The sequence below is a fragment of the Oncorhynchus masou genome, chromosome 1 (genome assembly GCF_036934945.1).
Source record: "Oncorhynchus masou masou isolate Uvic2021 chromosome 1, UVic_Omas_1.1, whole genome shotgun sequence".
Lineage (NCBI taxonomy): Eukaryota > Metazoa > Chordata > Actinopteri > Salmoniformes > Salmonidae > Oncorhynchus > Oncorhynchus masou.
Genome location: NC_088212.1, coordinates 46,376,225 through 46,391,563, shown reverse-complemented (window position 1 = coordinate 46,391,563; position 15,339 = coordinate 46,376,225). Strand labels below are relative to the sequence as shown.

Below are 15,339 nucleotides of genomic sequence, written 5' to 3'. Positions count from 1 at the left end.
TAACCTTCTTACTTTGGGGAGAGGGCAACTCACTCATGTTATGGGTTGGGCATTGCTGCCACCCAATGTCGAGTAGAAGTTAAAAAGCTAACTAGGTCATCTGTAACTCTGCAGACTAGGCTAACATCCATGATCCAGCATGCCCTCCTTGTCATACAAGAACACCTGGAGGAATATAAGCCAGAAGGCTAGCTAGCGAAACAACATTAGGCATGTGTTTTCTCACTCCGTTCCTCTATCCCATATGAGGCCCCTTCACAGCTCACTAACATCTCTGCCTATCTCTCCCCCTGTCGTCTTATCTCCCCTCAGATGAAGACGACGTCAGCAGACGAGAAGAAGTTCCAGCAGCAGATAGTGGCCCAGCAGAAGAAGGAACTCACCACCTTCCTAGATAACCAGAAGAAGCAGTACAAGCTCTGCAAGGAGAAGATTAAAGAGGTCCGCAACGCTATGTTTGTTTATGTCCTCTAGCCAGCCCCTGTTTCCAGCCTCTAGCTGTGTGTCTGTTTGTGTCCACCAGCTGTTTGTGTCCACTGTACCCCCTCTTCCCCTGCGTCTTGTATAGTATGACTGATCTCAGCACCCTGAATCACAACAGACTATAGAATGATACATTTGGTACGCTGTGTTTTGTGCTGGATGGAATCAGCCCTCCTCCAAATACATACATACATACATACATACATACATACATACATACATACATACATACATACACACAAACCTGCAAATACACAAGTACAGTATTTCTGTCATGCCTTTTACTGAGAAGGAGCTGAGTTTTGGCCTCCCGAGTGGCCCAGCGGTCTAAGGCACTGCATCACAGTGCTAGAGGTGTCACTACAGATTCGGGTACGATCCCGGGCTGTGTCACAGCCGGCCGCGACCGGGAAACTCATGAGGCAGCGTGTTAGGGGAGGGTTTGGCCGGCCGGGATGCCCTTGTCCCATCGTGCTCTAGTGACTCCTGTGGTGGGCCGGGCGCATGCATGCTGACACGGTCGCCAGTTGAGCAGTGTTTTCTCCGACACATTGGTGCGGCTGGCTTCCGTTTATTTTTTATTTTTTTCACCTTTATTTAACCAGGTAGACCAGTTGAGAACAAGTTCTCATGTACAACTGCGACCTGGCCAAGATGAAGCAAAGCAGTGAGACAAAAAACAACACAGAGTTACACACAGGATAAACAAAAGTACCGTCAATAACACAATAGAAAAATCTATATACAGTGTGCAAATGGAGTAAGGAGGTAAGGCAATAAATAGGCCATAGTAGAGAAGTAATTACAATTTAGCAAATTAACACTGAAGTGATAATGTACAAGTAGAAACAGTGGTGTGCAAAAGAGCAAAAAGTAAATAAAAAACAATATGGGGATGAGGTAGGTAGTTTGTTGGGCTATTTACAGCTGCAGAGATCGTTAAGCTGCTCAGATAGCTGATGCTTAAAGTTAAGCGAGCAGTGTGTCAAGAAGCAGAGTGGCTTGGCAGGGTCGTGTTTCGGAGGACACACAGCTCCCGACCTTCGCCTCTGCCGAGTTTGTACGGGAGTTGCAGAAATGGGACAAGACTGTAACTACTAATTGGATATCACAAAATTGGGGAGGAAAAGGCCGTAAAAAAAAAGAAGACCTTCGTCACCCCTCCTACTCACTACGCGCACACACACAAGTTGTGTTTTTGTTTCTAAGAACATTGACACACTGTTTCTCAAAACAGGAGCCATTGTTGTGGATTGTTAGATACATCATGTTTCATTTAGTGACAGGAACAAGGCCATCTCCGTTAGCAGGCATTGTTGGCCTGGACTGATATATATCCCAACAAACTGTAGGTAGAGATGAGTCATTCCACACAGAAAGATCAGGGATCTAATACACTTAACAAAGTGTTTTAGCTTGAGAGTGTACTAAGACATGGATTCCCTATATAGTGCACTACTTTTCACCAGAGTCCAAAAGTAGTGCAATAAAAATGTAATAGGGTACAATTTGGGATACAACCATGGATTTATCATAACATCCATGGAACCGAATGGGGACAGACACTAACTGTAGCAGTGCAGGATACTGAGGGGAGGATGGCTCATAGTAATGGCTGGAATGGGATCAATGGAATGGTGTCAACCATTGGAAACCACATGTTTGACACCATTCCATTGACTCCATTCATCCTACCCTCTGCAACCTCCACTGATCTGGAGGGATAGTTCACCCAAAAACTGAATTTCTGTGATACAGCCTGTCCGAATATGGTGACAGAGGGACGTCTGGCTTCTCCGACAGCTACTGATCATTTATTTTACTCTGTTTTCTACACTACTATACATTTAGATAGTTCACCCCAAAATGTAAAATATGTCTGTATTTACACCTCAAAAGTGTTTGAGTGAGTGTGTCTATAATTCCCACTATCTATTGCTGTCTTTTTGCCTGAAATACATTCTTAGATAATGAGATGACCTGCTGCACACCTGACCATTAGTCCAAATAAAGATGTAGGAACAAAGTACAGTGCTGTGAAAAAGTATTTGCCCCCTTTATGATTTACTCTATTTTTGCGTAGTTTTGATACTGAATGTTATCAGATCTTCAACCAAAACCAAATATTAGATAAAGAGAACCTGAGTTGACAAATAGCAAAGCATATTTATACTTTTTTTTTAATTTTAATTTCTTTAATTAACATAGTTATGCAACACTCAAGTCACCTGTGTGAAAAATGAATTGCCTCCTTACGTTCAATAACTGGTTGTGCCACCTGTAGCTGCAATGACTGCAACCACCTGCTTCCTTGTAGTTGTTGATTAGTCTCTCACATTGCTATGGAGGAATTTTGGCCCACTGCATTGAATCAGAGACATTTGTGGGTTTTCAAGCATGAACTGCTCATTTAAAGTACTGCCACAACATCTCAACTGGGATTTGGTCTGGACTTTAACTAGTTCATTCCAAAACGGTTACTTTATAGCTATTTTGATGTAGACTTAATTGTGTGTTTTGGATCATTGTCTTGCTGCATGACCCGGCTGTGCTTCAGCTCACAGACAGATGGCCTGACATTCTCCTGTAGAATTCTCTGATACAGAGCAGAAAGGATGGTTCTTTCTATTAAAGCAAGTCGTCCGGGTCCTGAGGCAGCAAAGCATCCCCAAACCGTCACACTACCACCACCATGCTTTTAGCCATTTTGATTCAGACCCATTATAACTGGCGAAAACCAAACACTACATTCCACAATAAAAACCTCATACCGATGGTCAAGCATGGTGGTGGTAGTGTGATGGTTTGGGGATGCTTTGCTGCCTCAGGACCTGGATGACTTGCCTTAATAGAAGGAACCATGATTTCTGCTCTGTCAGATAATTATTTTAATTTTTTCCTTTGTTTTTTATTTAACTAGGCAAGTCAGTCAAGAACAAATTCTTGTTTACAATGACGGCTTACCCCAGCCAAACCCAGACAACGCTGGGCCCATTGTGTACCGCCCTATGGGACTCCCAATCACGGTCAGATGTGATGCAGCCTGAATTCGAACCAGGTACTGAGGTGATGCCTCTTGCACTAAGATGCAGTGTCTTAGACTACAGGAGAATGTCAGGCCCTCTGTCTGTGAGCTGAAGCTGAAGCGCAGCTGGGTCATGCAGCAAGACAAATGATCCAAAACACACAATCACGTCTACACGAAAATGGCTAAAAAGCAACAAATTTGAAGTTTTTGAAAGGCTTAGTCAAAGTCCAGACCTAATCCCAATTGAGATGATGTGGCAGGACTTGAAACGAGCAGTTCATTCTTGAAAACCCACAGCAGTTCTGCATGGAAGAGTGGGTGAAAATTCCTCCACAGCGACATGAGACTGATCAACAACTACAGGAAGAGTTTGGTTGGAGTCGTTGCAGCTGAAGGTGGCACAATAATTTATTGAGTGTAAGGGGAAATTACTTTTTCACAGAGGGGCATTGGGTGTTGTTAATACATTAAATAAGTATGGCATTGTTGTGTTATTTGTTCACTCAGGTTCCCTTTATCTAATAATATTTTTTGGTTGAAGATCTGATAATATTCAACATCAAAAAATATGAAAAAGTTGAGAATTGTGTATATATATTTATTAACCTTAATCTGTCTTCAATCTCCATCCCTTCAGGAGATGAACGAAGACCACCACACCCCTAAGAAGGAGAAACAGGAGCGTTTGTCGAAGCACAAGGAGAACTTGCAGCACAGCCAGGCTGAGGAGGAGGCCCATCTCCTCGGCCAACAGAGAGTCTTCTACGACAGGAACTGCAGAGGCTTCAAACGCAAAGTCATGATCAAGAGGCATGAGTTTGAACAGGAGCAGATACGAGAGGTACAGTGTATAGATGTACAGATAGATATTTCAAACGAGAGGCGAGAAGGAGTGGATGACGTGTGGAGAATCAGTGGGATGTGTGTTTTTTTTGGATGTACACACATTTTAGTTCAAGTTCAGTCTGTAGTGATGTGCAGTGAACACTATTTAATCCAATAGGGATATGACTGTCAACTCCAACTGATTATCGATAACATTCACATGGCCAATGTTGTTGCCAAATCATAGACTCCTTTGACCAATACCAGTATTCCAATTGTTTTGTGAAAATGGGTTTTGCATCTCGTGGAAAGCAGATTAGAAAGTATAAGCAAGGCAACAATGCAGTAATCTCCTAATCTGCTCTGTAAATCAGGGGGGGGGGGGTAGGAAAATATTAGGAGGTCTGAGACCTTATATGGGCGTCCATCCGAAACCTAGGGGCACATTGGATGATACCCTAAAGCTAGCCTGGTCAAACAGCCCTGGGACCAGGCTACCAAAACCCAGCCAGCCCTGAAACTTCTCCTCTCATAGGCTTGAAGGATAGAAACGAGGGAGGTTTTTAAGAGTATTTGGATATAGTGTCTGTGTGTTATTGCCAATTGTATGGTGGCACTGTTGTGCTTGAGATGTTATTTACCTAGTGACATTGCCATAGCATAGTAGAACAATAGGAACCTTGAAAAAGAAGAAAACAAATGCACAAAGAATTGAAGTGTAGTCTTGTGTCTGCAATGTCCATAAGGGCAACACCACGTGACACTGATGCGCCAGTCCTTTCTCATACAAAAGCAAAGTTTGTGTCATGGATGACCATTATAATTCCCATCTCTTCCTCCCTCTCCTCCCCTTCCCCCTTTCTCTCTCAATTTATCCCTCCCTATCTCTCCATATCTCTCGCTCCCTCCCCCTCTCTCTCCCACTCTGATCAGGAGCTGAACAAGAAGAAGACCCAGAAGGAGATGGAGCATGCCATGCTGATCAGACACGATGAATCGACCCAGGAGCTGGAGCATCGTCAGCTGAAGACCCTTCAGAAGCTCCGCATGGACCTGATCCGCCTTCAGCACCAGACAGAACTGGAGAACCAGATAGAGTACAACAACCGCCGCGAGAGAGAGCTCCACCGCAAACACGTCCTGGAGCTACGGCAGCAGCCCAAGAACCTCAAGGTGCGGGTGAGGCCAGGAACAGATTGCAAATGCAACCCTGGTAATGTGATGGCTACATTGGTAGCTACATTCGGTGTTCTCCAGGATCAGGCTCTGATCTAACCAGGTAGCAGATTATATAGAGCAAGACACAGTGAAGTAGCAGACCATTAACCTCAAGGTGAGGGTTAGGGATGTGCAGCCAGTGCACTCAGTCCTGGAAAGGGGGAAATCCTAACTGTTGGGTACAAAACACTTAAATGTAACAAACCATTGCATTCATCAGAAGTTGCACCGTGTTACGACAGGCAAAGAACATACAGTAGAAACGGAATTTAATGGGTCAACAGGATCCCTCAAATCCATCTGTGTGTGTGCTTGTGTTTAACACTCTCCTCATTCACCTCACCTGTTCCAATCTCCATCTCCACCAGGCCATGGAGCTGCAGATTAAGAAGCAGTTCCAGGACACATGTAAGGTCCAGACCAAGCAGTACAAGGCCCTGAGACACCACCAGATGGAGGTTACGCCCAAGAGCGAGCACAAGACGGTGCTCAAGGCTCTGAAGGAGGAGCAGACCAGGAAACTGGCCATCCTGGCTGAGCAGTACGAACAGAGCATCAACGAGATGATGGCATCGCAGGCGGTGAGTCAGCACAAAATGGAGAACGGGTGATTTGATGACCGAGTTGGGATTACTAACTACGTTTTTTTTGTAACTAAGAAAGTTAATATTTGATCCTTTCCTTTGACAATCTCAAAAAACTCATTCATATAAATGTCACATATCTTATTAATATTTGACATTAAGAATAGTTCCATATGGGAATGAAATAATCTTAGGCCCCAAGGCATAGGAGATTAGGTCGTTGTAGGAGTTTGTAACCCTCTTTGCTTCTCTTATTCCCATCACTCGTCCGGTCTCTTCTTCTATTTCCTTTTCTCCTCACTTCTTCCTCTCTTTTCTCTTCTCTTCACTGCCCCTCTCCCTTCATCTCTTTCACCACTCTTATTCTATTCTCTCTCCCACCCTTTTTCCTCACCCTCCCCTCCCCCTGTGTTTCCTTTTCTCTCACTCTCTCTTTATTCCCCCTTTCTCTGTTGGGTTCTTCTCTTTCTTTCTCCCCGTCAGCTGCGTCTGGACGAGGCCCAGGAAGCCGAGTGCCAGGCTCTGAGGCAGCAGCTGCAGCAGGAGATGGAGCTGCTGAATGCCTACCAGAGTAAGATCAAGATGCAGACCGAGGCCCAGCACGACAGAGAGCAGCAGAAGCTGGAGCAGAAGGTTTCGCTGCGCAGAGCCCACCTCGAACAAAAGGTAGAGGTGTCGAGGGGGGAGTGACAGACTGATATGGAGAGAGAGACGGACCTATACGGACACACACACACACACACACACACACACACACACACAGAGCCCACCTAGAACAAAAGGTTGAGGGGTAGGGAGGAGCAAAACCAGATACAGATACCCAGACAGATGCGCAGAACGCAGACAGACACAGATATACACACACATACTCACACTCATGCAGGCAGAGCCTTTGCGGAGCACAATGTGCTGGAAGCAGAATCAACATGCACCCACAGAGACAGACTTCACTTTCATTTGACACACATTTCACTCTACTAATTTGTAACTGAGGCCCAGAAAATGTGTCATGCACTCAGTTTTGGTTGCAAAATCATATCATGTTAGTGTTGTATTATTCTTACAACATACTCTATATTTAAATCCTACCCAGTGTGTTAAAAATGAATAATTGATTTATGATATTAGATTATGTAACATGGTCCTCCATAACAATAAGACTTTACTTACTATTGTATTAATTGAGTCATTGAGTTATGCACTCCTTTCTGTGTTCTTCAGTCTGGTGTCACAACACCTTCTCTCTCACCTCTTCTCCCCACTCAATACTTCTTCTGTACACCGCTGTTGACAATTTACATCTGAACAGTGGATGCTGATGGCCTGGCATTGCATACATTCAAATCACTGTAGGCCACTTTATCAGTCAGAATAAAAAAAAAAGATTATTCTTGAATAATATGTTTTTCCAAGGCAATGATGTCATCGCTATATCGCTCCTTGATAACAAAGGAACATGCAGCCCTGATCCAGTTTCTGTTGCCCAGGCAGTAGCCTATAGTAGTATCATTACAGTATTATGCAACCAGTGGTGGTGTGGCGCCATCTGGTGACTATCTGTTGCCCTGCAGGCTTTCTGGATCAGGTGACATCATTGTTAACCCTGTATCAGGGTTGTATTCATCAGGACACACAAAAGAAGATGTTTTAAATTGTTCTGCAATGGAAAACAAAAATGTGCATTTCTTATTGGACCAGTTCAGGTGGTCCCTCCCTGTTTCAGTTTGTCTTTTTCCATTTGGTTCCTAATGAACACACCCCAGACTTATACACTTCCAGAGAAGTGCTCTCTGCTGATTTCGATCCACTGTCTAGATAGCGTGTCGCAGGGGCCAGATGTAATCTGTATCTAGAGGCTTTATGGAATGGAATCAATCTGTACCAAACGCTGAAAATGAAGGATGAACAGCTAATATTTATTGATTTAAGATGCAGACAACGGCTGTAATGGATTGATTGACAGTAAATTGTGTCTGGCTCTACTCATGGCTAGTTCAGGCATATTTCTGTCTGTAGTTAGTTGACGGAGTGGTTACAGAATTATGCTGAATTTCAAATCAACGCTGACCCAAACATCTAAGCTAAGCAAAAAACTGAAAAAGCCTGCACACACACTATAGTGCCACTTGCTGGTCGAACTCTGCAATACTCATACCTTACTGGTTCTAAACGCTCTTGCTTCCACTAGTTTAATTAACTAAGTTGTGTTTTTTTAGATTGAAGAGGAGCTGGCTTCTCTTCAGAAGGAGCGTACAGAGAGGATCAAGCACCTGCTGGATCGCCAGGAGAGAGAGATCGACACGTTCGACATGGAGAGCCTCCGACTGGGCTTTGGTAATCTGGGGGCCCTGGACCCCCCCAAGGATGACTACAGATGACTAGGTCAGCCCTGGTGACTTCGTCTTCGTCGTCTGGTGTGACGACCCTCCTGTTCCTCCTCAGCCTCGTGACCTGGTCTGGTTTTGGTTGGACCGGGCAGTTAGGGTCTTTAGCTACTGATTCCCACACACACACAGCTATACACATAAATGTGTGTACACACACACACCAGCCACATACAAACCAGCCCAGTGCCTGCGCTGGTCTATAGCCAACGGGCCCCCCTCTCTCGTGGTGTCCGTCACAAGATGACAGAAAAAATGCTGGATAACTTCCGAGGTTGTCTTTGTTTTAAAGAATAACATTACATTGTCACGGTGTTCCTGTTTCTTGTGCAATGATGACACTTTTAGTGTAACTGAAAGTGGAAACCAGAGGGAGAGAATAAGAGGACAATAGGAGTGAATAGTATTGTGTTGCTCAATAATCATGCATTAGAGGTTAATAATTTGTTCAAGCTGTGCAAAAACCTAAAGCCGAAAAACTAAAAACAAACTGGTCCTCCTTCTGCAGCCTTATTGTCTTCTTGTCCCTGCTTCCAGTTCCTTCAACTCTTTTTGCTTTTTATATTCATCAGGAAATTTTTATGGAAAATTTAAAGCAATTTGATAGGTTGAGAACATGTTTAAAGTCATAGTCTATGTAATGGTACAGTAAATAAATGTGAGTCCTCCTTTGGAGAGAATTTGATTATTGACTTGACATGAGACACTGAAGAGGGAGACTTGCAATGCACCCTGATACCACTGTATCATACTGATTCTCTGCACTGGCAGGTAATGTGAATACCACATGGTTGAGTCATGACACACTATTCCCTATGTAGTGCCTTACTTTTGGGGCTCTGGTTAGTGCACTATATAGTATATAAAATAGTGCACTATGTAGGGAATAGGGTGTCATTCCAGACACAGACACATGTGAATCCCTACTCCCAGGTAGTACAAAGGGCTTTGTCGGGGCTTGGGGAGGGACATGTATTTTGTGTATAGAATGATTTTTTTTGGAGAGCTTTTACTTATTTTCGTATTGTACTATTTTAACTGTTACTCAAATCGATTTAAAATAATAATAATTACATTTTTCTCCTTCCTCTTCGTTCAGTATTTGAAAGTCGAATCAATCGGGCAATGGGTTTCTTGCTCTGACATTTCCAACCGAAATGAATCCTTATTTTTGCTGTAACCTCCACACTCTACAAGCTGTGTATTTTCTTATAAACCAGATGAGTAAAATAAATGCTTTATTATTGCATGCACTTTAATTTAGTTTTTCAGGATTAAGAGAGAGCATGAGTCTGTCATCCAAGCTTTTAATTATATTTGTAAATAAAGTGCTCATCACACAAAGATTTGACCTCATTGGATGTTTATTTTAATATTTTCCTTATCCGCACATGGTAGAGAGACTCCTCACACTGCAATCTATGCTCCCATGTGGTTTATTACTATGGGTATTTAATAGATGATGATTTATTAGATCCGACTGGTTACAGTAAAGTATATGTTTAATAGATAAACAGCACCTTAATGCTCAAAGTGCAAGGCAGTAAATATGTATTTTTTTTCACATATACTGTCAGCTGACATTGATTGTTATTTTACAGATACAGGTCAGCTTGGCCACATTCAAGGTCCACTACTGAATGCATTTTCTATTTTTGGAATTGTTCCATGGCTTGTGCAGGCTCAGGTTTAATTTTCAGGGGCACTTCGGCACGTTCTCATATGAATTATCTGCAGCACCATTGCCTGTGTCTACAAAAAGGAAAACTGATTCTATAGGGAGTAACTAATTCAAACTGTAAACACACTAGTAAATGAGAATGCTTACAGAGAATAGAACACAACTCTAGATTGAGTTGTTTTATTGTGACTGATCATGGGGATAGTGAGATGAATTTTCAATGGGTCATAATGAGGAAATATAGGTCATTGCTCACCGTACACAATGGTAAAGTAAGCGAGTGGCACAAACAAACAAGGCTTAATTGTTGGGGTTTCTGTAGTTTAGCTACATAATGTGAATCCCACGATACTCACAAGTCAATTTATATTGCAGCCAATTTCAGGATACTCATGTATCTCACAAGTCTTGTTTATTTTCCAGACAGTTGTTCATGGAGTTTAGGGACATAGTCATCCTATTCTGGATGATAGCAGGTCCCAACTACGGGAGTTCCCAGTCCGTATGTCTGTCGAAAGACTTGGATCTTGATCTTTTCAGGGTTGTCTCCGGAGAGGTTGGTGAGGACCAGCTCGGTGCAGAAGAGGCAGCCTGACTGCTCATAGACCAGACATACCTGTGTAGACATGGAGGACAGATGGACAGGACCAGCGATGTGACATGGTCAATGATGGATAGAGGGTGTTAGTATACTCTAAAAGGATTATGGAAGGAGTAAGTTACCCCCATACCATTTCAAAGCAGTTATTTTCCTGAATGAGGAAATGCAAGGACTGATTCGGGGGGCTGCACACTGGATTTGGTTGCACAAAAACAACACAAGGTGGCAGACAGAGGCCTGACTTTTTCTTCAGTGGAGTTTATCTGAGGTTGGCATTCAATGTTATGGTGCATTACCGCCACCTACAGTACTGGAGTGTGGGCCAGAGAGGGAGGAACTAAATCCTACCTGCCAGCCCTGTTTCTCTTAAAATATATTTGGGACTGTATCTAATGATGTTCTACTCAGTATGCTCTTTAAACTCAATTTCTGTATCCCCTTCTCCCTTATACTGGATCTCATTCTCTCTTTCCCGCTCATATCCACACTGTTTCAGTACATGCTCCACTTTCTCTGTTTCCTGCCAGAAATCATACATTCCTGTTGGATGCTTTCCTATCATATTTAATGTCGTATTCAACCGGCTGTGTCCCACACTTAGTCTTGTAAAGATGGCCTCCTCTCTTCTGTCTCTTCCTGCCGTCTTCCCCTACCCAACATTCCTCGGAATGGATGCCTGTCCTGGCTTAGTGTCTCTGTTCCACTTCTGCTGCCATCTCTGCATCACCACTGTCCATATCAGTCCTTTTGGCTCTGCCTTGCTCATTGAGACTTCAACATCCATCTCCCCACTACTAAGACAGAGGCCGGACTGTCATATGGATTGCCTTTGTGCCAATCACATTATGTTTAGCTCTACAGTTAGAACCTTTGGCCAATCACAAGTGCTATCAATCTCTCTCACTTCACTGCACTTCAACAGCGCACTGCTTGACCCAAATTTGCCATTCTAGATTTTTAGATTTATGTCCCCACTCTTGCTTGAGTTGTCACGTTTTGCTGATAGGCTCGGGATAATGGCACTTTGTTCTTATAATGTATGTATTTTTTTATGACCAGATTGTATTATTATTTTGGGGGGGAAAAATCCCAGAGAGGGAGGGAGGTCCTATTTCCAACAATTATTGGTCATTGTCAGGAACGCCTATAATTATTCTCAGTAGTAGTTGTCTATCAGCCAGTCAATTAACTTGAGTAACCCTGCCTCTTCGATCAGTGCGGTGTGTACCGGTGTCCCCCACTGAGGCAGTGTTGACAACTCACTCCTCAGTAAGGAAAGTAGCTATTGGCTGTCCTAAAAGTCGCTGAATGACGTCATCACCTGATTTGCTTAATTGTCCATATGCATGTAATTGTGATGGTCGCTGAAGGAGAGAGGAATAACACAGTGGGAGAGATAAAAAGTGAGTAAAAAAAACTAAATATGTTTATAACTACAAATTAACTTCTGTCGATTCTTGTTTTGTTTATGTCACAATTCCAACCCTCCTTTATCCGGGCTAGTGACCCAAAAGAGACACTGGTGGTGTTACTTAATTGTTTTTATTTTTATTTATTTATTTATTTTTTCTTAATTTGGTTTGGTTTTTAACCTTATGGTCCACGTAGGAGCCTACAACAAGTCACAGTAAAACATGAACATTTTTAACCATAACATTTTTTACATTTTTTTTGTATGCAATCTACATTAACAATCTAAATGGACCAAAAAGAGAGAATAGAAACAACTGTCAATGGCAATGTGAGAAAATTATGGTAACTAGTCTGGCCCTAATTCAGGTAAAAAAAAAATGTTAATGTAAACCAGGGCGGGATCAGCCTGTGGCGGCTTCCCGCATGCGCGATTAATTTGCAGTTTGGGCGCGATTAATTTGCAGTTTGGGCGCAGAGGGGTGAACATCTCCTGCTCTGACTGCAGCTGGGAGGGACTGCTGCGCAAGGACTGGGCCGCCTGTGAGTGCTTTGGGACAGGGGTGGGGCCCAATGCAGCACCCGCTGCTCATTGAGAAGAGTAAGAACGATAGGTGCTTTCAAGTCAGAGTCTCCGAAAACACTAGAAAAAGTCACTAGATTTGTCGCTAGTCGCTTTTTTGAAAATTTGTCGCTAGAGGGGTCTGAATACTCGCTAAATATAGGGACAAAGTTGCTAAGTTGGCAACACTGCACTGAGGTATAGGTGTCGCCTAGCTAGCTGGCAGCCTCCTTCTACAGTGGGGTTTTTCAGTGGTTAGCATCCAATGTTGGTGCATTAGCACCACCTATTGTGCTGGAGTGTGGGCCAGAGACAGCGTGAGCAACCTCAATGGCAGTGGGCACAGGTGAAGGACACTGTAGGGCACCGGTGCCTTAGCTAGCTACTCCCCTTGCCGTAACAGAACTGTGGGAAAGCAGTGCTGGGTGGGGGGTGCATTACCGCCAGCTACTGTGCTGGAGTATGGGCCAGAGACAGCATTAGCAGCCTCAATGACAGTGGGCTCGGTATGTAGAAAGTGACACGAAGTGGGGGTGGCATGTAGTTTTATCATTGGCAGTAGAATGGAATAGCTCCACTGAATAGCTCCATGAATTTCAACGTTGCACTGTCACCTTTCCAACAAGTCAGTTGATCACATTTCTGCGCTGCTAGAGCTGCCCCAGGTCAACTGTAAGTGTTGTTATTGTAAAGTGGTAACGTCTAGGAGCAACAACGGCTCAGTCTCGAAATGGTAGGCCTCACAACCTCACAGAATGGGACTGCTGAAGCGTCGGTTACATCACTCACTAACACGTTCCAAACTGCCTCTGGAAGCAACATCAGCAGAAAAACTGTTAGTCAGGAGCTTCATGAAATGGGTTTCCATGGCAGAGCAGCCGCATATAAGCCTAAGATCACCATGCGCAATGCCAAGCGTTGATTGGAGTGGTGTAAAGCTCGCCGCCATTGGACTCTGGAGCAGTGGAAATACGTTCTCTGGAGTGATAAATCATGCATCTGGCAGTCCGACCGATGAATCTGGGTTTGGTGGATGCCTGGATAACGCTACCTGCCCGAATGCAAAGTGCCAACTACAAAGCAGTAGCGGTGCATGGTTAAAATCACTGGGGAAGTCAACCCCTCCCTCCCCCAAAAAATGTCATATTACAACATGTGTTATGTAATTGTGATGTTTGCTCTATACATCCTGTTAATTCATGCCTTGTGATCGTGATTTCCAGGTCAAAACAGATTTTTTTGACATTTCTACAAGATATAACATTTACATAAGTATTCAGACCCTGTACTTGTACTTTGTTGAAAAACCTTTGGCAGCGATTACAGCCTGGAGTCTTCTTGGGTATGACGCTAAAAGCTTGGTACACCTGTATGTTGGGAATTTCTCACATTCTGCAGATCCTCTCAAGTTCTGTCAGGTTGGATGGGGAGCGTCACTGCACATCTATTTTCAGGTCTCTCCAGAGATGTTTGATCGGGTACAAGTCCAGACTCTGGTTCGGCCACTCAAGGACATTGAGACTTGTCCTGAAGCCACTCCTGCGTTGTCTTGACTGTGTGTTTAGGGTTGTTATCCTGTTGGAAGGTGAACCTTCGCCCCCGGTCTGAGGTCCTGATTGCTCTGGAGCAGGTTTTCGTCAAGGATCTCTCTGTCCTTTGCTCCGCTCATCTTTCCCTTGATCCTGACTAGTCTCCCAGTCCCTGCCAATGACAATCATCCCCACAGCATGACGCTGCCACCACCACGCTTCACCGTAGTGATGGTGCCATGTTTCCCCCAGAAGTGACGCTTGGCATTCAGGTCAAAGAGTTCAATCTTGATTTTATCAGACCAGAGAATCTTGTATCTCAAGGTGTGAGTCCTTTGTGCCTTTTGGCAAACTCTAAGCGGGCTGTCAAATTCGTTTTACTGAGGTCTGGCATCCGTCTGGCCACTCTACCATAAAGGCCTGATTGATGGGGTACGGCAGAGATGGTTGCCCTTCTGGAAGGTTCTCCCATCTCCACAGAGGAACTCTGGAGCTCTGTCAGAGTGACCACTGGGTTCTTGGTCACATCCCTGACCAAGGCCCTTCTCCCCCGATTGTTCAGTTTGGCCGGGCGGCCAGCTCTTGGAAGAATCTTGGTGGTTCCAAACTTCTTCCATTTAAGAATGATGGTTGCCACTGTGTTCTTGGGACCTTCAATAATGCAGAAATGTTTTGGTACCCTTCCCCAGATCTGTACCCCGACACAGTTCCTTTGACCTCATGGCTTGGTTTTTACTCTGACATAAACTGTCAACGGCGGGACCTTATATAGACAGGTGTGTGCCTTTCCAAATTGTGTCCAATCAATTGAATTTACCACAGGTGGACTCCAATCAAGTTGTAGAAACATCTCAAGGATGATCAATGGAGACAGGATGCACCTGAGCTCAATTTCATAAGTAAGGTATTTCTGTTTAAAGATGTTATTCAATTAGAAAAAATGTCAAAACCTGTTTTCACTTTGTCATTATGGGGTATTGTGTGTAGATTACTTTGTTTGTTACCATTTTAGGATACGGCTATAATGTAACAAT

General features: G+C 43.8%; 1 protein-coding gene across 2 annotated transcripts in view; it reads left to right on the top strand.

The window, feature by feature from the left end:
* Nucleotides 1-9,868, top strand: part of taok3a (TAO kinase 3a) — a 102,027-nt gene extending 92,159 nt beyond the window's left edge. For both annotated transcript variants that reach the window (XM_064972983.1, XM_064972990.1), the window contains exons 16-21: nucleotides 313-441; nucleotides 4,149-4,352; nucleotides 5,270-5,509; nucleotides 5,923-6,135; nucleotides 6,622-6,804; nucleotides 8,355-9,868. In XM_064972983.1, the coding sequence (XP_064829055.1) occupies nucleotides 313-441; nucleotides 4,149-4,352; nucleotides 5,270-5,509; nucleotides 5,923-6,135; nucleotides 6,622-6,804; nucleotides 8,355-8,516 (1,131 nt within the window). In that variant the 3' untranslated portion in view covers nucleotides 8,517-9,868. The remainder of the gene's footprint in view (nucleotides 1-312; nucleotides 442-4,148; nucleotides 4,353-5,269; nucleotides 5,510-5,922; nucleotides 6,136-6,621; nucleotides 6,805-8,354) is intronic.
* The last annotated feature ends 5,471 nt before the right edge of the window (nucleotides 9,869-15,339 follow it).